This window comes from Hyperolius riggenbachi, chromosome 11 (assembly GCF_040937935.1).
Source record: "Hyperolius riggenbachi isolate aHypRig1 chromosome 11, aHypRig1.pri, whole genome shotgun sequence".
Taxonomy (NCBI): Eukaryota; Metazoa; Chordata; class Amphibia; order Anura; family Hyperoliidae; genus Hyperolius; species Hyperolius riggenbachi.
The window spans coordinates 90,154,993-90,179,684 of NC_090656.1; the positions used below are offsets into that span (position 1 = coordinate 90,154,993).

A 24,692-nucleotide genomic window follows, 5' to 3' on the forward strand; every position below is an offset into this window, starting at 1 on the left:
AGAATTCCAGGATAGTATAAATACCCCCCAAATGACCCCATTTTGGAAATAAGACATCCGAAAGTATTCACTGAGAGGCATATTTTTTGTCACAAGTAAGCGGAAAATGACACTTTGTGACAAAAAAAAAAAAGGTTTCCATTTTTTCTAACTTGCGACAAAAAAAAATGAAATCTGCCACGGACTCACCATGCCCCTCTCTGAATACCTTGAAGTGTCTACTTTCCAAAATGGGGTCATTTGTGGGCTGTGTTTACTGTTCTGACATTTTGGGGGGTGCTAAATTGTAAGCACCCCTGTAAAGCCTAAAGGTGCTCAGTAGCGCAGTTAGGCTGCAAAAAAGTGCCACACATGTGGTATTGCCGTACTCAGGAAAAGTAGTATAATGTGTTTTGGGGTGTATTTTTACACATACCCATGCTGGGTGGGAGAAATATCTCTGTAAATGACAATTGTTTGATTTTTTTTTTTTTTTTACACACACAATTGTCCATTTACAGAGATATTTCTCCCACTCAGGATGGGAATGCCCGTCCGCTGTCTGTAACTTGCTTCTGGCCCCGCTGTGCGCGGATTGGCCAGAAGCAGTGAATATGTATAAGTGTTAATGAGCGGGGGGGGGGGGGCGGATCCACTCGAGCGAGCGGCGAGCACATACAGCATTACTAATCACTGGCTAGCGATGGAATCACGGCAGCGGTAGGCGGAGCTGTATGCTCTGTACAGCTCCGCCTACCGTTGACATCATTCCATCGCTAGCCAGTGACTAGTAATGCTGTATGTGCCCGGCCGCTCTCTCAAATGGATCCGCCCCCCCGCTCATTAACACTTATACATATTCACTGCTTCTGGCCAATCCGCGCACAGCGGGGCCAGAAGCAAGTTACAAACAGCGGACCGAAAAACCGAAGGTACTGACGATCAGCAGATCGTCTTGCCACGAACAGCGGTTTCGGTTTTGAACCGAAAAACCGTGCAGCCCTAATGTGCAGCATCAGCAAGGTTTACTTAAAGTCAATTCATCACATTTATCTGATTGCTTGGGCGTTTATTTGCTGAAAATTGTACCATTAGTGGGTACTTTTATAGTACATACACACATACAATTTTGACTGGCGACTTCCAGTTCGAGAGAGGTCCAATAAATTTTAAAGTAAACCTGAGATGGGTGTTTTGGGGTTATTTATACTTACCTGGGGCTTCCTCCAGCCCCATTAGATGCATGGGATCCCTAACATCTTCTATGTTAAGTAACACCCCCCCCCAGTAATCTAAGCAGACACGCTCTTCTGCGCATGCGCAGCTCAGCCGAGCTCTTCTGGGCATGCACAGCTAAGCCCTGCACGTACCCCACGTTGCGCTCCCGCAGCCAGGAGCATTCTGCAGCTGCACAGTAGTACTAAGCAGGTAAAGAACGCAGACGGGAGCGCGGAGGGGCTTGCATGCGGCCGGGCATGCAAATGGACGGATTACTGTGTAGATTTCCTAGAGAACGGAGCGGCTTGAGAGGCGGGACCTCATGCACCTAATGGGGCTGGAGGATTCACCAGGTAAGTATAAATAACACAACGCCCATCTCAGGTACACTTTTTTAAATACAAGGAACAGATTGCAGGTAAGCTCTCATACTACATGAAGTGTAGTTCTAAACACAAAAAAATACTGTATATATCCTGTATAAAAGGCTGAGGCTAGGGAGATAATACTCATTAGGACACACGTAGTAGTAGTAGACCTAACACACTACAATACAATACAATAACATTTCTATAGCGCTTTTCTCCCATAGGACTCAAAGCGCTTAGGCTCTCTCAGATTCAGTAATTAGTAGGATGAAGTATTCACACAACAAAAGTTATATTTCTGCAAATGCCAAACTGAACAGGTGGGTTTTCAGTCTGGATTTAAACACGTCCACTACACTACACTACAGACACCACCCTCCTCCTGACAACAGCACAAGTGTTTACTACGCTTACACACGGTGGCCAGCTATGCAGTCACGTCCTCTTATCCCATTACTTCCACATACCTCTACCCCAGTCTGCCATCTTCCTTTACTTCCGCTTACTGAGCTGGCAGGATCTACACCGTCACCAACCCGTCCCCTTCATGTCAGCCTGAGCCTATGGAGCGCAAGCACACGCTGGACAATGGGCGGAGCCATGTGCCCAAAACATGAAGGCACACTTTACGTGCCAGTGTTGCGCTTATTCTTGCTGCGTTGCCAGCTTGCGCGCTTACGTCATATATGAGCTGAGGGTCGCACAGCCTCTCAGGGAAGTTTCTGTCAAACAGAAAAAAAAGATGCATCTGCCCACATCAAAAATGTCAGTCTTATTTACGTGAACAGCAATAGGCTCCGCCCGCAGAGTGAATCACGTGGCTAGAGATAATTGTTGTCATAGCAACAAGCATAGCCGGATGATGGCGAAGGCGTAGAGAGCGGGCCTTGGATACAGGATTCATTCTCTCTGTCCGTGTGTATAACTTCTTCTTCTTCTGTCTGCATGCTGATGTAATAACTCCTATTTATTGATGTGATCGCCCTTTCCCCTCAGTATGCATCTATGCATCGCATAGATTGTGACTGTACAACCACTAGTACCAGCTGCCTGCCACTGTGCTAGAGCTTGTAGTGCCAGAGTAGCTGTAGAGTAATAAAGTGTATTGCTTTATGATACCATGAGAGCAGTTTCGGTAGATGTGCAGCAGTAACTCAACTTCCCAAAATTAATAGAACCATTGTATATACAATGCCATAGCCCTGTACTCTGAAGTTGAAAAACCCTGACTTCGACAAGTGTTGCTTTAGGCTAGTTTCACACATCTAGCAGTATGATCGTCCTGCGGCAGGCGAGCCTGGGGATGATCACACTGCGCCATTGGGTGCAGCGTACTGTAAGCACGGGAAAAAAAAGAGTATAACTTTCCTGGGGCATCTACCTGTCCCCCACAGACGTCCTGTGCCCTCGCCAGGACGAAACGATCTTCTGGTCCCCCGCCATGGCTTACTTCCGTTTTTTTCCGACTTAATGCATATTGCACCTCCGCAGTACGCTCCCAGCGACGTAAGCGAGGATGCGCATAAACTATTAACCCCCCCCCCCCCCCCCCCTTACAATACTCAGTTAGCCTCCTAAGGACCACAGGCTTACACCCCCCTAGTGACCAGGTGATTTTTTACAATTGAATGCTCTACAGCTCGCTGCAGAGCCATACAACTTAGCACACAAATGAATCTGCCTCCCGTCAACAGTGTGATAAGTTTAGATTACCCGTCACTCTGTACATGCACCGCGCTTATAGCAATTGGTTGTTTTAGCATTTGTTGCCATAGACATGCATGGATGCATAATACATGCGGTAATCACAGATCATTTGTCAACGCACTGCAGAGTTTGTGACAGGCTTGTGGCGATTTCGCTACTTCTGTTGCACCACATTGTAATAGTGTGTAAGCCTCCTTAGACTTACGATATATTGCCCTTGCAACAAACTGCGGTGAGGTAGAGTACAGCGATGCGATGTATGAAGTGTGAAAGTAGCCTTAAACTTCTGGAAAAAGTCATGAGATTAATGGTTTTGTTATACTGCAGTTAGGTCAGTGCATTTGATCTGCCTTATGCCTGCTTCATCAGGTCAAGTTAGTGCCAGAATATGGTAAGAGCTGGTCTTGGAGAATGGCACTGGTCACAATAGGAAATTCATTTTATCTGATGAAATGCATTTTATCTGATGAAATTGGCAAAATCACAAGATGTGACCACCTTTCCTAGAAGAAAGCCAAGAGATTAATGGATCAACATTAATCTCTTGGCTTTCTTCTAGGAAAGGTGGCCACATCTTGTGATTTTGCCAATTGGTAATGGTAATTTTGTCAATCGACCATCCCATTCGAAAGTTATTGAATTGGATGAAAATTGGTGCTGCAACAAGAATGCCTGAGCGACTATTTGCCGGAAATGTGTCTAATGTATCAATTATCAATTGAGCAAGCTGGAAAATCTAGGGCCAACATGGTGTGATCGGTTGTGCAGCGGTAACGGTGTGTGATATCAGGACAGGTAGCACACGCAACGGTACTCTCGGCCGATGTGTTAATGTGCCGTATCCTCCCCCTCCCATCCCCCCGGTACCAGCGCAGTAAAATCTCTCACCTTTCCCATTGCCGTGAATGTCCTGCTGCTCCCACTTCTTCCATTCACGTCCCATCTGTCTGCCATGGCACTGGCACGTTTCATCAAACATGTGCTCTGCGTGGTAGCCATGTGGGACGTGAATAGGATGAAAGCAGCTGTACACTCATGGCAGACAGACAGGTGAGATATTTTAATGCGCGGGCACCATGGAGGCACATTTGGTGGGCAGTGGCGGATGCAGCATCCCAAGTTTGATTCCTGTGAGATTTCATGCTGCAATCAATCGGGAAGCGGTCTATGGTGTATGGGCAGCCAACAGATCTCTCTCTGATCAGAGAGAGATCTGTCTCCTGGTCGAACCTTAAAACCAAGGTGCATACCCATGCACAAAGGTTGTAACACAAAGGGATCAGGACTCAATCCCCTTGGCGACCATTCGGGAGTCCAGTGTTGTACAGATTTACTTTACTCTGATATAACATAGCAAAGATTATGTTTCTATGAGGAAGGGAGGAGGAACGACAGTCCAGTGCAGAACAAAGCAGCCTGTGGTGGGAAGTTTAAAGGGAACCAGAGAGGATGCAATATACATACCTGGGGCTTCCTCCAGCCCCATACGCACGGATCGCTCCCACGCCGCACTCCTCCGCTGCCTAGATCAGCCGCCACCGGGTCCCGTCATTGCCGCAAGTCGGCCGGCGGACGCGGCCAATTCTCCGCATCACAGGGTGCTCTCCCCATACAGATACGCATGTGGCTGTTAACTGCGCAGCCGCATGCGTACATGTATGGAGGGAGCCCCTGTGATGCGGACAATTGGCCGCGTCCGCCGGAAGTGACGGGCCCGGTACCGGCGGATCCAGGAAGCTGAGGACGGCGGCGTGGGAGCGATTCAGGCTTATAGGGCTGGAAGAAGCCCCAGGTATGTATAAAATCTTTTTCTTTTTTCACCCCCCCCCCCCCGTTCCTCTCTGGTTCCCTTTAAAGAGGGGAACAGTGTGGTCAGGAGTTGCTATCAATTAATGTGTTCTAGATCTGTTAACGGGCTTGGTAGACACGCTTGATTCTCAGTTGAGATGGCCATGCACAGCTGCCTCGGCCGAGTTTAGTAAAGCATATGTACGCACCTTCACTCTCCTCTTTACCGTGTTATGATTTAGTAACTTTATGGTGCCTCCTAACAGACCACTGCCTGCATGTATCAGGCCAGCCACTCTTAGTTCAGCTCATTGCTCTGTGTTTCCCATTTCTGACATTATTTGGTGATTGGATGTTCCTTACCCATGTGGTTTCTTGTGTGATAATAATATTTCTTTCTCTCCAGGTCACATTGGCAGTGGAGGATGCTACAGCCTGGGAACTACAGCCTGGTGCTTTCTCTGCAGTCTCTGCTCCTCCTGTATGACTTATTTGTAAATTCATTCTCAGAATTGCTGCGATCAGCTCCAGTTATTCAGCTTGTGCTCTTTATGTTAGTAACAATCTATTTCATTTTTTGGGGGGGAGGGGGGGGGCAGCAATGTATTCCATTTACCTTTGTGTTCTCTGTCATTACAGATTACAGGATGTGGGCATCTTATTTGCAGCAATTGTCTTGTTCCTTATGCTTTTCAACACCTTTGTTTTCCAAGCTGGACTGCTGGGCTTGCTGTGCCAGCGATTCCAGGCCACAGTCATCCTCTGTGCTCTGCACTTGGCCCTCAGTGTAGCATTACACGTCTGGCTTATGGTAAGGATTGTCCCTTGTGATGTTTCTAAGTGGTATAATGATACAGGGTACCAGTTTAGCTTTATAAAACACACTTAGCATTTTATATTACAGAACAAAGGAAACCTAATAGCTTCCCACCATAATGTACCTTAGAAGTCACCATTTTCAGCACGTGTCCAAAAAAGATCAGCATGCTGAATTTTAGGACTTCATGCTCAGACTACAGAGGCATAAATGAATGATTTGCATGTCTCCATTCACTGTCCTGAATGGGAATCTGAAGTGAAAATACATTTATGATATATTGAATTGTATGTGTAGTCCAGCTAAGAAATAGAATATTAGTAGCAAAGATATGAGTCTCATATTGTTTCCAGTACAGGAAGAGTTAAGAAACTTCACTTTTTATTTATGCTAAAGAGCTTCTCTGAGGTTCTTTGACTAATTTGGTTGGCTACAGTGAAAGATAACTTCAGATAAGATTTTACTGCAGTAAAGTTCAAAGGGTCATTAGCTCTGCTCTGTTTCATAGTTTAAAATGCAGAGTGTAGTCTGTAAACTGCAAATATTAGAGAATGATGCAATGTTATGAAAAAAAATAAAAAAAAAGCTATATACCGTATATACTCGCAAGCAAGCCGAATTTTTGACCCACAAAAAGTGGGTCAAAAGTTGGGGGGTCGGCTTGCTTGCGAGTGATGTGCCTGAGGGTCGTCCCCCGCCCTCTACCACCCGCTCCCCCCGCGGCCGCTGCTATTACCTTAGCTCCGCGGCTTCCTATTCCCCTGTCATGCTCTTCATTCACAGCAGCTCGCCCCACGGTGGCTGCTGCGTGATGACGGAGGAAGTGCAGAGAGAGGTTCCCATAGTAACCAGGAAGCCGCTCTCTGCCACTTTCTCCGTCATCACGCAGCAGCCACCGTGGGGCGAGCTGCTGTGAATGAAGAGCAGGACAAGGGAATAGGAAGCCGCGGAGCTAAGGTAATAGCAGCGGCCGCGGGGGGAGCGGGTGGGAGAGGGCGGGGGGCTAAACTCTCTAACCTGGGCACTTTACAAGCTATCCTGGGCACGATACAAGCTATCCTGGGCACTATACTAGCTATCCTGGGCACTATACTAGCTATCCTGGGCACTATACTAGCTATCCTGGTCACTATACCAGCTATCCTGGGCACTATACTAGCTATCCTGGGCACTATACCTGCTATCCTGGGCACTATACCTGCTATCCTGGGCACTATACTAGCTATCCTGGGCACTATACTAGCTATCCTGGGCACTATACTAGCTATCCTGGGCACTATACCTGCTATCCTGGGCACTATACTAGCTATCCTGGGCACTATACTAGCTATCCTGGGCACTATACCTGCTATCCTGGGCACTATACTAGCTATCCTGGTCACTATACCAGCTATCCTGGGCACTATACTAGCTATCCTGGGCACTATACTAGCTATCCTGGGCACTATACCTGCTATCCTGGGCACTATACCTGCTATCCTGGGCACTATACCTGCTATCCTGGTCACTATACCAGCTATCCTGGGCACTATACCAGCTATCCTGGGCACTATACCAGCTATCCTGGGCACTATACTAGCTATCCTGGTCACTATACTAGCTATCCTGGTCACTATACTAGCTATCCTGGGCACTATACTAGCTATCCTGGGCACTATACCTGCTATCCTGGTCACTATACTAGCTATCCTGGGCACTATACCAGCTATCCTGGGCACTATACTAGCTATCCTGGGCACTATACTAGCTATCCTGGGCATGATACTAGCTATACTGAGGCACTACCTTCCCATACTGGGCACTATACTAGCTATACTGGGACACACTAGGGGGGATCATGCGGCCAGCATTCCTACCCCCGGCTTATATGAGGGTCAATCATTTTTTCCTGGTTTTTCAGGCAAAAGTTGGGGGTCGGCTAATATGCGGGTCGGCTTGCTTGCGAGTATATACGGTAACTGAAAATAAAAATATGAGACTCATTTCTTTGCTACTTATTTTTTTTTTTTGCTTTAGTGTTACTTGAAGTGATGCATTATGGTCTTGCCTTCTGGACACTTGGTAGAAGGGATGGCCTGCTATTTCCTTATGTTTTAACACTTAGCAGCCAATTTAGAGGCTTGCAAGTGCTCCAGGTCAATTTATTTTTGCACATTTTTTATTTGTTACATTTCCCTGCTTCTAATTAGTACTGCTGTAATGTGTATTTATGGCCACTTGTCACTAGGGGGCAGTGTAAGACAATAACAGAGGACTTTTGATTTCAGTTTCTATATTTTCTGCTAGTGGAGAGAGATAAAAGCATCCCAAGAATTTACAGTACAATAAGTTCTGCTGACTGAGGTCAAACACAGTGCACTTATCTCAAACAAACTAAGCAAAAAAAACCCACAAAAACCTCACCATGGAAAATCCTTGCCAAGACATGAACTACAGAGAATACACCTTAACTGGGTAGTGTTCCTTGTCACTCCCACAAGCTATACTCCATATGAAATACAACCCTCCTGCTGGTGAAGGCCAAACAGTCGGAAACCGATATCTAAAAAAAAAAATAAAAAAAAAAACAACTTCTGTAAAGTACAGAGCAGTTGTATCCAGAATTCTTTCTCCCCGGGTAACCTGCTGAGAATGGAGCTGTGACGGGGGACACATAAGCTTCCTGGGGCTGGAGGAAACCCCAGGTAAGTAAAGCTGTTTTTTGCATTTTGCCTGTTATTTCCTTGAAGTTTAAGTGAGCAAAAACAAAAGTTTACTGAAATCTTTAAAGAATGAGGTTCAGATCATCTGTCAAATATTTCAATATCCATTTCTAAAAATGACTTGCCCATGTTCATTATGTTTAGACAGAAATGAGAAAAGTATTGATGTGAATTATTGGAGGGTACCTGAGTTATGTGCAGAGCATTGCCTGAAAATGGGCATGTTCTGAGCTCTTTAGCAAGCTTAGCTGCTTAATGAACTCAGGAATTGTGGGCTGGGCAAAAAGTAATTCGGCTCTTTTTTCTAGCTGTCCATCTGTGTTTGTATTGCATGAAAGGGGCTCTTTAACGTGGATCTGAGATAAATTTTACTCATTGCATAATTGTGCTTCTTTCATATAGTTTATAGGGCATTCCTCAAGCCAAATACTTTTTTGTTTTAATACTCTAATTCCCTATTAACTAAACAAGCCTCACCCACAGCTTTTTAGAGTGCCTTGGCATTTTCAGACAGTAGCAAGGGCTTATGGGAGCTCAGTCTGGGCAGGAGGAGGGGGAGATGTTACTAGCCAGAGATTTCACAGGCAGAGGATGAGGGGGAATTAGGTTTTCACAGGCTGAGGGCTCGAGATGCAGATCAGCTTGCCTGTGTGTAATGTTTACAAACAGAATATAGCCGCTGTCGTATCACAGGAAGAAATAATCATATTCTGTTGAAGCTGTTTGCAGCTAGATTTGCTGTGTAAATTATCTAAACTTTAGATAAGATATATAGACAAGTTACTTGTTATAGTTTGTTTTTCATTTCAGATCCGTTTTAATGTACTGTAAATGGGAGCACAGCGATATTATGATAGGTGCTGAGGTGTTCCAGGGCTGTTTCTAGGCCAAAAAGCATAGAGAGGATACCCCCAGTATTAGGTAGCCAGAGGGGGCACTCCCAGTAAAGGTAGCCAGGCAGCCCTGCAGTATAGGTTGCCAGAGAGGACACTCCCACTGTAGGTAGACAGACTGGCCAGACCAGGCTCACCTACTATAGCTGTAGCTAGAGAAGGCCCCTCCAAGTATAGGTAGCCAGAGAGTGGGCCCCAGTATAGGGAGCCAAAGAGAGACCCCCCTTCCCAGTATAGGGAGCCAGAGAGGATGCCCCATCCCCATGCAGGGTGCACATAGAGGGGGTGAAAAACTCACCTCTATGTGATCCAGCAGAAACATGCAACCCCTCTCAATACTCTCCTCCTAGCTGCCCCGTCTCTATGGTGTGTATGGTGAATGCCGTCTGACACAATGTGATTCCATACTTTATTTTTTTCAGGGAACTCCGAGCCTAAAAATAATTAGAGGGCAATAGAGAAATGTGCACACAGTCACTAAAGAAGTGTCGTATTTCCTCAGATCAGCTTATCCTCCCCCCCCCCCCCCCCAACAGGAAGTCTTATTAACAGTGAAAGCATCATACAAAAGAATATGAAAAGACAATAACAGACATGGAACAATTAATTATACATCTTACCAAGTAAAATACTGTAACTTTTTTTTTTACTTAAGTATCCCTTTAAGTGACTCAGTAATCTGTATAATATCTTGTACTATATTCTCTGCTCAGAACCTTCGCTGGAAGAGTGAGAATGTCTTCATCTGGTCAGATGGACTCCTGGCATTGTTTGTTCTGCAGAGAGTGGGTGAGTTCTTATTTTGGTGTTGGGCCTTCTTCTTTTGCTGATATTGAACCATTGCACAGAAATAGATTATCATTGTCCAATATGAACTCTTTTAGGTGAGTGGGATTGGAAACAATTATATGTATGAGCTCCTTGAGCATTTTCAAATAACTCCGATAGAGGAACCAGATTGTAAATGGCCTGATTCAATCTGGTAATAGTAATGTATGCTTGGCCAACTCCAACATACTTGTTCCTGAAATACATTTTTACTAGACAGAAAGACTGTTCCATGATTGGATCATGTCTGACAAGCTGCCGTGTTAAAGGGAATCTTGAAGGGGCACTACAGCGAAAAACTGTAAAATTTAAAATATGTGCAAACATATACAAATAAGAAGTACATTTTTTCCAGAGTAAAATGAGCCATACATTACTTTTCTCCTATAATGCTGTCACTTACAGTAGGCAGTAGAAATCTGACAGAAGTGACAGGTTTTGGACTAGTTCATCTCTTCATAGGGGATTCTCAGCAAGGCTTTTATTCTTTATAAAGATATTCCCTAAAAAGCATTTAAACAATGATGCTGGCCAGCTTCCCTGCTCCCTACACAGTTTTTTGGCAGTTGCACAGAGCAACTGCCATTCACTAAGTGCTTTTGAAAATAAATATATCCCTGAGAATCCCCTACATAGAGATGGAATAGTCTAAAACCTGTCACTTCTATCAGATTTCTACTACCTACTGTAAGTGACAGCAACATAGGAGAAAAGTAATTTATGGCTCATTTTACTCTGGAAAAAATGTACTTCTTATTTGTATATGTTTGCACATATTTTAAGTTTTACAGTTTTTCGCTCTAGTGCCCCTTTAAGGAAAATTAAAAAAAGGATTTTAACTTACCTGGGGCTTCTTCCAGCCCCCTGGACTCCTACTGTGCACACAACGTTCTCCTGATCCCCTCCCGGCCTTGGCGACGACCCCCGCAAAGCTAGGCTGTCGCCGCCAGTTGTCATGAGCCGCGCGCACCCTGGTCGCGCTCCCGGCATCAGGAGCGTTCTGAGCATGCACAGTAGCGAATTACCCTGTATTGCCAAAAGTTTTGGAATGCTTTCAAAATCATTGAATCTAATGCTGGGCATACACGGCTCAATTTTGCCGCTCGATTTCGCGCCCGATCATTTTCCGTGCTCTATTCTGCAGGCAATTCTCTTATCTTCCGCTCATTTTTCTTATCTTTTCCCACTGTCCTCCATGCAGAATCGAGCGCGGAAACGATCGGGCCAGAGATCGGACATGTCAGAAATTATCTATTGAGCCATCTAAATGGCTTAGAATCGAGCCATGTATTCCCAGCATTAGTTTTCTAATCAGTTCCATGGCCACAGATGAATAAGACCAAGCACCTAGCCATGCAGACTACTTCTATAAACATTTGTGAAAGAGTGGGTTCTGTTAAAGCGGACCTGAACTCAGAACTCCTCTCTGCTCTACAAGATAAACAAAAGCATAATAACGAGGAGACCGCCAGCGCATACCACTAAGGCTGCATCTGAAATGATCACCAGCTCAGTGTGTAGCACCTAAATAGATTTTCTGCACATTTCGCATTCAATTCAGATGCAAATCATATGCAAATCTGCTACTACTTATCATGTAAACAGGAAACTCAGAAGGAGGGGCTGGGAGCAGCTAACCTGACAGTTACACAGTTACAAAGTTAAGGAAAGGTGGGGGGAAAGGCTGCGCATCCCTAAACACATGCTGCAATTGAATGGTTAATCGCACAGGCATACACCGCCTCTGCTAGACTGAAAAATGCATGCCCTGCATCCAAGACAAGTGCTAACATTTATTAAACTAGGAGGAACTTTAGCTTCCAATAACCTTTAAACAAAAAACATTTCTTTGTTGCAGCTCTTACAAATCCTAAAATAAATTTGCACTGTCTCTATTTCCTAATCCATGGAAGCAGACATATTGTTAACATCCTGTGCTTTCAAATGAACTTATCTGCCATGGCAGTCATGTGGCGTCAAATCACAACCTGTGATTAGACACAAATGAAGGGGAATTAGACAGGCTAAACTCTTAAACCTCTTGAGGACCACAGTGATTAACCCCCCTAAAGACCAGGTCTTTTATTGTGAAAATGGCCACTGCAGCTTTAAGGCCAAGCTGCAGGGCCGCACAACACAGCACACGAGTGATTCCCCCCACCTTTTCCCCCCACCAACAGAGCTCTCTGTTGGTGGGGTCTGATCGCTCCCCAGTTGTTTATTTTTTTATTATAAATATTTACAGTCACTTTTTTTTTTTATAAATATGTATTTTTTCTCCCTCCCCCAGCCAGCCTATCACAGCGATGCGCTGCTTCAGCCTATCACTGCCGATCTCTCTTTTGTGCCCCAGGGGGACAGCCATGTCGCACGGCTGTCCCCAGTACAGCGCTGTACATGCTAATTAGACGGCGAATACGCCTTCTAACTGTCGCCCGAGCGGCGATTGCCGATCGGAGATTGAAGGCGGGGTGGGGCGGAGCTCCGCCCCTCAAGCAGGAGATATGCGCACACCCTGTGTGCGATCTCCTGCAGTAGCCGGCCCCAGGACCTGACGCCAGTTGGCGTTAGGCGGTCCTAAGGCTGCCGCCGCGTTCACGCCCATTGGCGTGACACGGTCGTCAGGTAGTTGAATACATACAGGGTGCATTTCAATATGTTTTCTTTCTGTCCTGTGTCCACTTCAATCATCAGTCTTGAAGGAACAACTACATTTTACTAAGGACTATGATTTTTTTTTTCGTATTCCTCTTTATTGTGTCAAAGCTTATATTTAGGCCTGGTTCACATTGCATAAAAACCGTAGCGTTAATCGGAGCGTAGAAGCGCATCTGTGGACGGATGCAATGCATTTCATTGGGAAAGTTCACATTGGTATTTTAAAACGGATCCGCTTCCTACGTTCCGCTAAACTGATAGGACGTTCCCAACCTGTACCATTTTTCACGGAACTGACACGGACCTGAACGCAATGTATCTCAATGGAAAACGGACAATACTGATCCCATTGGCTAGAAAACATACCTGAATCGTACCAAAAGATCACTTCCTGTTTTGATTTTCTCTACTTCCGGGGCACAGATCGATGCACACCACGCCAGACACAGCAGGTTTCCAGGCTGGCTGTCTGCTGCATAGGCCCAGCAACATAGGCCCATTACAAGCCACATCACCCATCCAGAACTACAACTCAATAGATAAAAACAACTACTGAAACCATCCCCCTCTCCAACCCCATCCTGGCCAACCCCTTTCTCTTCCCCATTGTCTATTTACCATACGTTTTCGTTCATACTGTACTGGAACAGAACGTATGCAAAATGGTTGTAAAACGTGAACAAAACGTATGGAAACGTATCGAACTGAACGGAGAACGGATCCGTTTTGTCGGATCCGTCCCGGATCAGGTACAATGTGAACCAGGCCTAATACTGCTACTAGACTGCAGCCAGGAATACCTCCCCAACCTTAACTGTGAAAAATTGCTGCACGAATGATCACCCTATAGTGAGAGACTGTTACAAAGTTTTAGAACACACAGATTAATATTGCCTTTTGCACTGCACAGCATGTAGGAGTATAGAATGGAGCATGTGATGTCAGAGGTAACTGACACTCAGCCTGTATAACCTAATTCATGTGGCCACTATTTTTAACTTGAAATTCAGCTACTGTAGTTTTGTTGCATAATTTTAGATAAAGATGTAGCTATAGCGAATGTACCAGTTAGCTATGCAGTAGCAGCCTTAATTTTGATCCCATTGTCTATTTAAAAAATTTTTTTTATCATGCACTTAAAAAAGGGAGAGAAAAACTGCATTTTCCCATTGCACTGTTGAATAACCCCCCAGTTAGAACATATCAGTTTTTTTTCTGACCATCCATAACCATGCTCTATCCTTGAGTCTGTTCTGTTTGAATATTATGCAAGTTGTGATGATGTTTTTTTCCCATTGGCAGTGGCTGTATTCTATTTCTACTTCTACAAGAGGACGACATTGAGTCTGGGGGATTCACGTTACTATCACGACTCTCTCTGGCTACGCAGTGAATTTGCACGATTTCGAGGCTGAGCCCAGACATCTGTAAAGGACATTACATGTGTCTTGGTCATTATCATGTCTTCAGATTGCTACTATGATAATTGTAGACGTGGGGCACAGCAGTGACTCTTTGTACTAAGTAGTTTGATTAGGAAGTGCTCTGTACACAAACCATAAGAAAGGCTTTCGATAGAACATTTAGCCAAAATGTTTTTGGTTTTGGATAGTGGAGAATGGTAAGTACTTCTTTTTGGTGTGTTTTGCTGACCACTTGCACATTAAAGGGAACCAGAGACGCCAGCAAAAAGAAGTTATACATACCTGGGGCTTCCTCCAGCCCCATACGCACGGATCGCTCCCACGCCGCCGTCCTCCGCTTCCTGTATCAGCCAGTTCGGGGTCCCGTAGTTTCGGCCAGTCGGCGGCAGCACGCGGCCAATTGTCCGCATCACAGAGGCTCCCGACATACCCTTACGCGTGCGACTGCGTACTGCGCAGTCGCGCGCGTAAGGATATGGAGGGAGCCCCTGATCATGCGGACAATTGGCCGCGTCCGCCGGAAGTGACGGGACCCGGTACCGGCTGATCCAGGAAGCGGAGGATGGCGGCGTGGGAGCGATCCAGGCTTATGGGGCTGGAAGAAGCCCCAGGTATGTATGAAATCTTTTTTCTTTTTCTATGGCCGGCGTCTCTGGTTCCCTTTAAGGTAGATTTGCACCGTGCAGTTTTCAGTAGATTGGACGTTACATTTGATATAAACATTGAATCTAGCAAAAATAGCAGTAGCAGCACATGCACCTTGCAATGCATGCAGTGATATCAGGAAGATGTAAAGTAGGGATGAGCACAAATTTAGCATAATCATAATTTCACATTGTAATCTGCAAAATCATAATGCATTTTGGAAAAAATCGTAATTCCATAATTATGGGTTCATAATTTCACCCTTGCCTGTAATTCTGTATTTAAGTCAGTACTGCTGACTTTAGCGGTTAATAGCAAAGCCCCATACAAGCTATTGTCACCAAAATCGCTAGGTATGTGGAGGGGAATAGTGGTAACAAGTCAAAAATATATATTCAAAAAGATCTTGTAGTTTTTGGAAAAATCGAATTTACAAATTCATAGTAAAATGTTTTTTAAACTCTGTAAAATGACATTTTGCTGCGTTGCAGTTCAAAGTATGTATACATTTTTCCTTTTGCCTTATCTAAGGTACACTTTAACCATTTTAGGGATTTTTCACCTTATGCATCAGAGCAATTTTCACCTCCCATTCATTCGCTAATAACATTATTTCTCAGTTTTCTTCCATTATAGCTTTAAAATAATTTACGCTACCATAATTAAAACCTATGTATTTTATTTTCCCGTTTGTTTCGGTTATGACACCATTTAAATTTTGTCCCTATCACAATGTATGGCGCCAATATTTTATTTGGAAATAAAGGTGCATTTTTTCCATTTTGCGTCCATCACTATTTACAAGCTTATAATTTAAAAATGTTCGTAGTATACCCCCTTCAAATGCATATTTAAAAAGTTCAGACCCTTGGGTAACTATTTCTGTCTTTTTTTTTTTTTTTTTCTCTCCATTAAAATTTTTATTTGGGTAATATTTTGGTGTGGGAAATAAACAGTTAAAGTGGACCCAAATTAAAAATACAAGATTTCAGAAATAAAATCTATTTTCTAAATTATAATGATAAATAGCAGCCTTTTTTCAGTTGCATGATGACAAATATAAAATATTTTACATTTATTGTAGGAACCCCTCCCTTCCATTCAAATTGCTGGACAAAATCCGGCAAACTAGTGGAGTAGGTGGTGTCCAGCAATGGAGGAATTGCTAATGGCTGCCCCTGTATAACCCTAGTTATTAAAAGAGAAGGCTGAAAAGCATGCACTGAAATGCTCATAGGTTCCCGTTCACTGATCTTAGGGTTACCGGGGGACAGCACAGGGGCGCGCCTGCGATCACGCACGGGAGCGTGTCACCGCAGCCGCCTGGACATGACCATCACGTTCGGGCGGCAGAAATGGTTAATATATACTCCTTCAAAGCTCTATACATGCACCATATACATTTTAAGAAAACAGACAGCGTGGGGTCCCTCCTCCAAAGTTCCTTTAACCCCTTGTCACCCATGCAGTCTAGTATAGCCAGATTGTAGAGCCCGGACCGCCTGGGGCTCCGCAGCCTGAGCTATATCAGTCCGCCTGGTCTATGATATGAAGGGACTCTGAAAGAGAGGGGTGACAAAGCAACCAGAGCCTTTGTCCATAACATTCCCATCACCAGTGCCCAAAAGGGTTTAGGCCCGGGGGCGGATGTCAGGGTTAGCTGTGCGCAATGTGATCTGTGTCAGTGGGCTGAGCGTGTGGTGGTTTCTCTGGGGAAGGGGGTATAGAGCGGGTCCTGGTGGCAATAGACGGGGGGGGGGGGGGGCTGGGGAGTGTGCTTGCTATAGTTTAGTTATTGTTATGGGAACGTTTACTAAAGGTAGCAATTTGTGGTTAATTAACAATAAGCTACTTTTCTTGTGGTTGTGTCTTTTTTAACTCGCTTAGTGGTAAGGGTTATTTCAGTACCCCTATACCCATTTCATCTGAGTAGTGGACGGGCATCTGACCACCAGAGGCCACCGTGAACTCTTCTCCCCTTGGGCCCACACCTACAAACATTGGGGTAGTTACCACCACCATCCTCCTGGGCACCAGAGGTGGGGATGAGCCCCTTGTCCACTGTTTGGACAAAGGCTCTGGGGAAGATGGGAAGGATTTGCCACCCCCTTCTTCTAGAGCCTCCCAATAGCATGGACCAAGCAGTCTGGTTTCTGCATTCTGGCTATACCAGCCTGCATGGTTGACAAGGAGTTAAAGAGGCTTGGGAGGGACCCAATAGTGTCCATTTTCTGAAAGTGTATAATGTGTGTACAGAGGTCAGAACTAGTACATGTTAAAGTGTACTGCAGCAAAATGTGATTTTTTTACCTAGTTTTAAAACTTTTTCTCCTTTATTTTTTTTAAATCGGTTTTCTGAAAAACTGTAAGGTCTTTTTGAATATTTTTTTTCCCTTCACATACCTAACAATTTTGATAGCAATAGCATGTATGGGGGCTTTGCTATTAACCACCAACCACTACGTTGTTGGTATTGACTTCAACGTAATTTACAAAATTGCGTAAAATTTCGATTGGAATGCACAAAATCATTTGAATTTCAAAATCGTAGTTATGTGTAACCCTAGTGGTAACATTTTACATCAAATTTTGTGTAATTAGCACATTTTGATCATCACTAATGTCAAGTAATACTTGTTCTGCTGCTTTACTGTATGGTGTTTCCCTAGTGTTAGATTAGTATATCACACTCACAATACTATACCATGCAGTAATAGGAGAAGAGTGAGAGTTACCAATGGTAAAAGAATAACTCCTTTTTTTGCAACTCTTAAGGTGCAAAGATGGGTGCGTGTGACGTGTGGGGCAGCCTGTACAGACGCCTGTTAGCTATGTAGCTGACGTTGTGTGCTGTTGCTATGCAGAAAGGGGGGGTGGCAGCAAAGGGATGACTGCGCAGGGCGTGCGTGATGTCATGCAGGGTAGCTGCCTGACATCAAAGTCCTCAGACGTTTGCTGCACGTTGGGTGAGTCGATTTGCCAGGCGGAACGCTTGCGGGTTGGGGGTCTGGGCTGCCGTACACACACTTGTTTATCAGCTGAAGCAATCGTTATCGACCGCCTCAGTCGACTTTAGTCAAACGTATATACGAGCCTTTAGGGAGATGCACTCACTTCATGGTCTGGGTGATAATATTCCATAAGATAGAAGGTGTAGGCAAATCTTTCCAAGCAGGACCCAGACCAAGGAAGAAAAAGACCTATATCAGTAGTTTTGCACTCCTTATCTCTATCCAACACAAAATTTTGGACAGAGTTCCAACTGTTAACTAGCAAACTGCAAGTATAACCTAAAGCCTGTCACCACCTTGTGCAATGCAGATTGAGCATACGATACGATAATAATCATATTCATTCACAATAACAGCATGTCAGATTAACAGAAAGTAAAGTTAGTCTCTCGAGTTTTCCTGTAGGTCGGTAAAGCTGGCCATCACACAGGATCCAGAAGACAGTTTTGCAAGTGGTAGGAACAAAGCCAAAGTTTAACTTGAATAGTGAAGTAGAATAGTTGATATTTTCATAATTACCGGTACATCAGGAGCTTATACCTCTCCACTACCTTCTTCCTTAAATCTTTAGATGCAGTTTCAGGGATTCATTTGCTTTACAATTTGCCTTTCAGAAGGTATGGCTAGTACATGGTTTCCATCCATTATTATAAGGAATTGCTGTAACTTGTCAGCATTCACCCATTAACAATCTACAAAGAGGACTAAATAAAGTCCATCTTCATCTGAAAAGATACTTGTATACATCATGTCATACTATGGGATATCTGACTTTTCCAGCAGGTGGCAGTGCTGCAATCTCAGGAAATACAGCTCTTTCCTCAAGTAAAATGTGAAAAAGTTTGTTTACATACAAATTTAGAAGTAGTTAATGTTCATATGTACATTTTTCAAATTTGGGAAGTGGGTACGTTACCATGCCACACACTTCCAGTTTGTACTTAAAAAGAGCCTGAGGTGGGCTCAAAAAATGAAAAAAAAATAATAAAAAAATAGGCTACCTGATCTGCGGGGCTGAGCGGATCAGGTAGCTGCAAAAAAACCGCCGCTCTTGTGGGCCTCAATGGCCCACTTTCACTTTCGTGACCTATAGGTCACAACGCTGCACTGAGAGACTGAGTGTCTCTCATTGCGACGTCGGGGGGGGGGGGGGGGGGGGCTGGGAGAGAGGAAAGGGAATTCTTCTCCCCTGTGTTTACCTACGAGTTAGCGATAAATGTGGGCTATAGCACGGCCGGGGGGTTGGGGTCTGGCAGAGAGCGGCGGTTGTGGGACACAGAGCAATGTCATTAGTCAGAGGACATGCCTCTGTGTCCCATCTGCCCCCCCCCCCCGAAGATCCACCTCTGGTTCTCTTTAAAAAAAGGAGTTAAAATTCTCAGACTGCTTTAAACAAAGAAAAAAAATACAGTTATGCATACCTGCTTAAGGCATTCAGACACTTGGTACCAGTTATTGTGCCTGGAAGCCACTAAATGACGTTGAGGGTTTTTTATTTATTTTGAGGCGTAGGACCAAATCCCTATTGTCAGTCACTGTATGAGATTGCTCTTCTGCTGTCTTGAAACACCTAAATTGGATACCATCATTATCTTTCCAAAGGATGGGAAGAGTAGCTACAAACCAGCTGGAAAATAAGCGGGGCCCAGTGGTTAATATATATTTATAATAAATTGTTAAGTGGCGGTGACACTTCTTAAGGTAAGGAGGTGCTCCTACTGCTAATTGGTCCTAATGTCTGTACAAGGTTCTAGGGACTTTATTTGCACTATGTAAAGCTGAAAAAGGAGAATACGGCATTTGCTCCCAGCGCATTGGAATTCAGCTCTATAAAGGATACCAGAGCCCAAAACATTAGGAGAAACGGAGGGAGCAGGCATGTAAGGGAAGCTGTGCTGAGGCCGCCGCTCCCCCCGTTCTCCTCTTCATGCCTCCTTTCATACCTAAAGCCCGGCTGGCAGCCTCCTCTTGGTCGCTGGAGTCGGGCATCACTGCGCCTGCACTGGCCTATGAAAGGAGAGAGAAAGAGAGGAACGGAGGGAGCGGTGGGCATTAGCACAGTTCCCCTTGCATGGTTCTCCTAATGTTTTGGGCTCTGGTATCCTTTAAGATATATTTTCTGGCTGCTTTACAGCACTCTGGAAGTGAAGTGTTGTGTAAAACCTTGTACACATGCTAAACTACATTTGTTTGAAACGTCCGATAAACTACAGCTTTCACAGTATTGGTTCACATTCGTGTGCAAAACAATTAGCAAAACCTCAATGATGACCAAACGACTTCAGGCATCTTGCCCAATCCATCTGGCGGATAAAGTCAGACATTTGTTGGGCAGATATTGTGCAGTCAGCCACATGTGTACAATGTTGTTTGAACTATATGCATTCACTCTTAAATGTGTTTCAGAGCACACCAGTAGCCCGAAAAACCCAGGATGGCTACTATTGCCACCAAAGCTTGATTTATACTTTTTCTCACCCTGGGCCAATTCTCTTGTTTTTGGCTGCTCTTCCATATGCTGGCACCCCATCCCAATCCAGGTGTAGCCCTGGCTTCTATAAGTCACATGCATATGCATGGATTATGTTAATAGATCACAAATAATCATGTACAGAAGCCCCTGTCCTGTACAGCTTCTTTAGACAGCAGCTCCCCTCTTACAATTGTTGCTCTCGTTTGCAACTTTGCAGCCTGCTCTTCCATAAGCAGCAACCCCCCCCCCCCCCCCACCCCCCTTACTGTGTCCAATCACCTTTTTGAGTAGCAGCAGCCCAAGATCTAGGCCTTTGTGGTTTTCCAAAACTCCAGCCCGGATTGCCATGCATGTTAAATCTGTTTCAGAGGACTTCAGTAGCTCTAAAACCCAGGTTGTGTATTATTGCTGTGAAAAATCCCAACTATTCAGTGTGCAGCTAAGAATAGCTTCATACCTCCCTTACTCCCTGCCTCACTACTGGCTAGTGAGGTTGTCCATCATGGTAAATTAGTGCTGAAGCGCAGGAGAGAACGGACCACCTGATGGCATCTCTGTTGCTCTACAGCAGTACGTACTATTACCCTGTGTGCCTTCATTCATGTAGGGTAATGTTTACTAGACTTAATCCTGTCACTGGTTACCTTTATAAATCTGGCATTAAAGCATACTGAGCACCTGGATGCTCATATGCTCAGAAATTTACCCCTAAGGGAGTTTTTTTTAACTGAGCAGGATTTTGGGGTGCAGCATGCAATTGCTTACTGATGGTAGCCTGCTATGTAGCTCCTCCATCCATATGGAAGCCACCATCTTCTATCTGTCCCTGGCAGCCGCAATGCATGCTGGGGACGGGTTTGCGGCATGGGGGATAGAAAATAGAAGCCTCCATATAGATGATGGGGGGGGGGCTACAGAGCAGCCCCATAGGTAAGTAAATGCCTGCTGCACCCCCTAAGCCCACACAATTAACAAACCTCCTTTAGTGAGAGGTTCTTTTAAGAAGTCTTCAAAATGTAGTGCTTAGTTCACTTTAAGGCAGGCTAAGTCTTATAATCAGAGCACAATGACTAATTTATTCCAGTATTTTTCAAACATCTGTATTTATGGAATGTGACTGTACAATATATGTATAATAAAGAGAAATATTTTTGTGTAGATATTTCACAATATTTTTTGCAGAACCTGAAAAGTATTTTAATTACTATTGTTTCTATAGATGATTTTAATTATTTTAATAAATCCAATTAAAACCAGATTATTTTGTCCTGTTCATTTTGTGAAAATGTCAAATGATTAATGGTGATTTACAAGATTTTCAGAGTACCCTGAATTGCTGGGCAATTAATTACCTTAGTTCTGAGGGTGGTTTATGAAAAATGCTGCTACATACAACTAGTCTTTGCCAGAAGACCTCAAACATGAGGACAAGATACTCTTCTCTACTCTGCTCGGACTGCCAGGCAGTGTGCCGGTCTAAGCCATTCCTCATCCAGTAGGCACTGTCCTGATATTGGAGAGCACCCAATCTTTATTATGAGATAGTGTACTGGTTAATGGTGCTGCCATTGATGTGGGGTTCAAGACTTTGACCAGGGTTGGAATTCCATCTCAAGCCAGTATGTGAAACAATAAGGAGTCTTTGGGCAAGGCTCCCAAATGCTCCTGGTTGCCTGCGGAGAGTGCCCTAAGTGGCTGCAACTCTGAAGCAGTTTCAGTCTGTCAGGAGACCATCACCAGGAACCCCAGAATAAAGAGTAAATAGAGTACCATTAACTTTTTTTTGGGGGGGGGGGGGGGGGCTATCAGACTCAGGACCGACCTTAGGTTACACTTGCTAGATGCAAACACCTAGTATGGAATCCCTATCTGAACCGACATAAGTTCCCTTCCATAATACTACTAAGTTTATTTTTAGTTTCGTAATGTTAAAAAGTATTAAATGGGAACTTCAGTGCCATATAGTAGAATGCAAAGAATTATACAGAATCCCCACTTTAACATTAATTATCCTGGTTTCAGCATCAGAAACACTTCCTATAGGATTCGCTTACTGCTCCGCTTAAACAACCGCCCCGAACGGGTACATTTGTTAATCAAGTGTGAACTGGCCCTTAAAGAGAGCCCAAGGTGGGCTCATGAAAAACTAGGCACCTGATCAGGTAGCCTCCAAAACCGCCGCTCCTGTGGGCTGCAATGGCCCATTTTCACTTTCCTGACCTCTGGGGCACGATGCTGGATTGAGAGATCCATTCTCTCATTCACAGTGTGCAGGGAGGCGGAGTGTGGCAGGGGGCATGGTCAGGGAGAGAGAGCTGCCCAATGGCTGCTCTGGAAGCCCTGCTGGAACGCCCCTGTATGGCGTATTCAACAGGGAAACCCTCTCCCACATGTTTACCTCCAAGATTTCGACAAATATTGTCCCTACCTAGGGGGACAATAGCGTGGCGGTGGGGGGCAGAGAGTGGCAGTGTGGGGACACAGAGGCATGTCATGAGGCAGAGAACATGCCTCTGCGTCCCATGTGCCCCCAATAAACCACCTCGGGTTCTCTTTAAGGACACCTGTAACAAGAGGAATATGGAGGCTGCCATATTTATTTCCTTTTAAACAATACCATTTGACGGGAATCTTGCTGATCCTCTGTCTCTAATACTTTTAGCCATAGACCCTTGTTATTCAAACACTACTGTAGCCAAATAGACCAGCTGGACTGCCAGGCAACTGGTATTGTTTAAAAGGAAATAAATATGGCAGCCTCCATATTCTCACTTCAGTTGTCCTTTACATACCTTTAAAATGTGAGCCTCCTGTATAAACAATGCAAAATGTAATAAAGAGCTGACTCATATGCACTTCCTGATGGTTTTGATTGGCCCAGTTCCAAACTGCATGCAATTTGCATGAAAGCCAGAGGTCTCATTTACCATCGATAGGCTTCTATCTATAACTACCTTTGTAGTTAGGCAAATATTTCACTAGATGGCAGCAGAGGACTTATAACAGCCGTCTGATTGAATGAAACTTTGAAACTGTACAACCTACTAAACTTACCAAATAGGCGTCTTTTTAAAGCAAAAAAAGCTTCTAAAGTTGCAGATGCAATGCCATTGAAAAATCACAAAATGCACACACATTTTGTTACGTGTGAAGCCTGACTGACCACACATATTGTATGCATACAAATTATTGAATGCTCTAAAAGACGGCATGTTTTAGGTAGGGACCTATCTCCGCCAGTTTTAGAAGGGAGCCGCGGCCACCTGAAACAGGAGAGGTGTCAGTATTGCTGAGCTAGGAAAGGAGAGGCCCTGCAGCAATGAAGAGTCATTGATCCTAAAATTATACAGCAGGTCTGTAATGACAATATTCTAATCTACTGCTACCATTTTCTATGCACGCCCCCATGCTTTAGTGGATCACAAGTCTAGGTCAAGCCATCTGAAAAACTAGAAGCAGCGATGCTTACTTATAGCACAATACTCTATATGAGGCATGTTGTTTCAGTATAGTAAGTGTGGCACATTAAAACAGTGCCTACAACATGTAACTTTGTGCTATGTTCCTTTAAATGATGCTAATTATTAGTCCCTGCAACAACCTTCTGTAACTATGCCCATTGTTTGCCAAACCCCAATAGTAATATTAGGCACCTCCCAGGGGCAAAAGGCAAACCCAACCCCGCAAATTCTCCAGTCACAGGCTACCCACAACAGTCACAGGCCCTCTTCACGGCAGTTACTGCTCCAACACCACAATGCAGTGCTCCCACAACCCCTTCCTACAATCTCAGTCAGTTGTTGTACACGGCCACCAGTCTCTGCTGTAAGTTACAGTGTGCCTCCCTCTAATTCCTGTTTCTAAGGGCCCTTTTACACTTAAAGGGATACTGTAGGGGGTCGGGGGAAAATGAGTTGAACTTACCTGGGGCTTCTAATGGTCCCCCGCAGACATCCTGTGCCCGCGCAGCCACTCACCGATGCTCCGGCCCCGCCTCCTGTTTTTTTCTGGAATTTCAGACTTTAAAGTCTGAAAACCACTGCGCCTGCGTTGCCGTGTCCTCGCTCCTGCTGATGTCACCAGGAGTGTACTGCGCAGGAACAGACCATACTGGCTTGTGCTATACACTCCTGGTGACATCAGCGGGAGCGAGGACACGGCAACTCAGGCGCAGTGGTTTT

The 24,692-nt window shown here is 44.6% G+C and overlaps 3 protein-coding genes across 8 annotated transcripts in view; 2 read left to right on the forward strand and 1 right to left on the reverse strand.

Annotated features, from left to right (window-relative positions):
• The window catches only part of CCDC73 (coiled-coil domain containing 73), a 537,472-nt gene that overhangs the window by 171,335 nt on the left and 341,445 nt on the right, over positions 1 to 24,692 (forward strand). The gene's annotated exons all lie outside the window — the stretch shown is intronic.
• The window catches only part of LOC137538913 (BET1-like protein), a 228,127-nt gene that overhangs the window by 29,018 nt on the left and 174,417 nt on the right, over positions 1 to 24,692 (reverse strand). Inside the window, exon 1 of one of the 3 annotated variants that reach the window (XM_068261344.1) lies at positions 2,033 to 2,220. The exons of the other annotated variants lie outside the window; for them this stretch is intronic. Within the exon in view, the coding sequence (XP_068117445.1) occupies positions 2,033 to 2,051 (19 nt within the window). The 5' untranslated portion in view covers positions 2,052 to 2,220. Of the gene's footprint in view, positions 1 to 2,032; positions 2,221 to 24,692 lie in introns of those variants that run through there. 3 annotated transcript variants of the gene reach the window in all.
• Positions 1,464 to 14,672, forward strand: LOC137538908 (transmembrane protein 138-like). 4 transcript variants are annotated; one of them, XM_068261338.1, is made up of 5 exons: positions 1,464 to 1,550; positions 5,467 to 5,613; positions 5,700 to 5,871; positions 10,186 to 10,261; positions 14,261 to 14,672. In XM_068261338.1, the coding sequence occupies exons 2-5, from the start codon at positions 5,486 to 5,488 to the stop codon at positions 14,371 to 14,373; spliced, it is 489 nt and encodes a 162-aa protein (XP_068117439.1). In that variant the 5' UTR covers positions 1,464 to 1,550; positions 5,467 to 5,485; the 3' UTR covers positions 14,374 to 14,672. The 4 variants fall into 4 exon arrangements, with proteins under 4 accessions (XP_068117439.1, XP_068117436.1, XP_068117437.1 ...); XM_068261335.1 differs by lacking the exon at positions 1,464 to 1,550 and adding an exon at positions 2,250 to 2,518; XM_068261336.1 differs by lacking the exon at positions 1,464 to 1,550 and adding an exon at positions 2,250 to 2,480.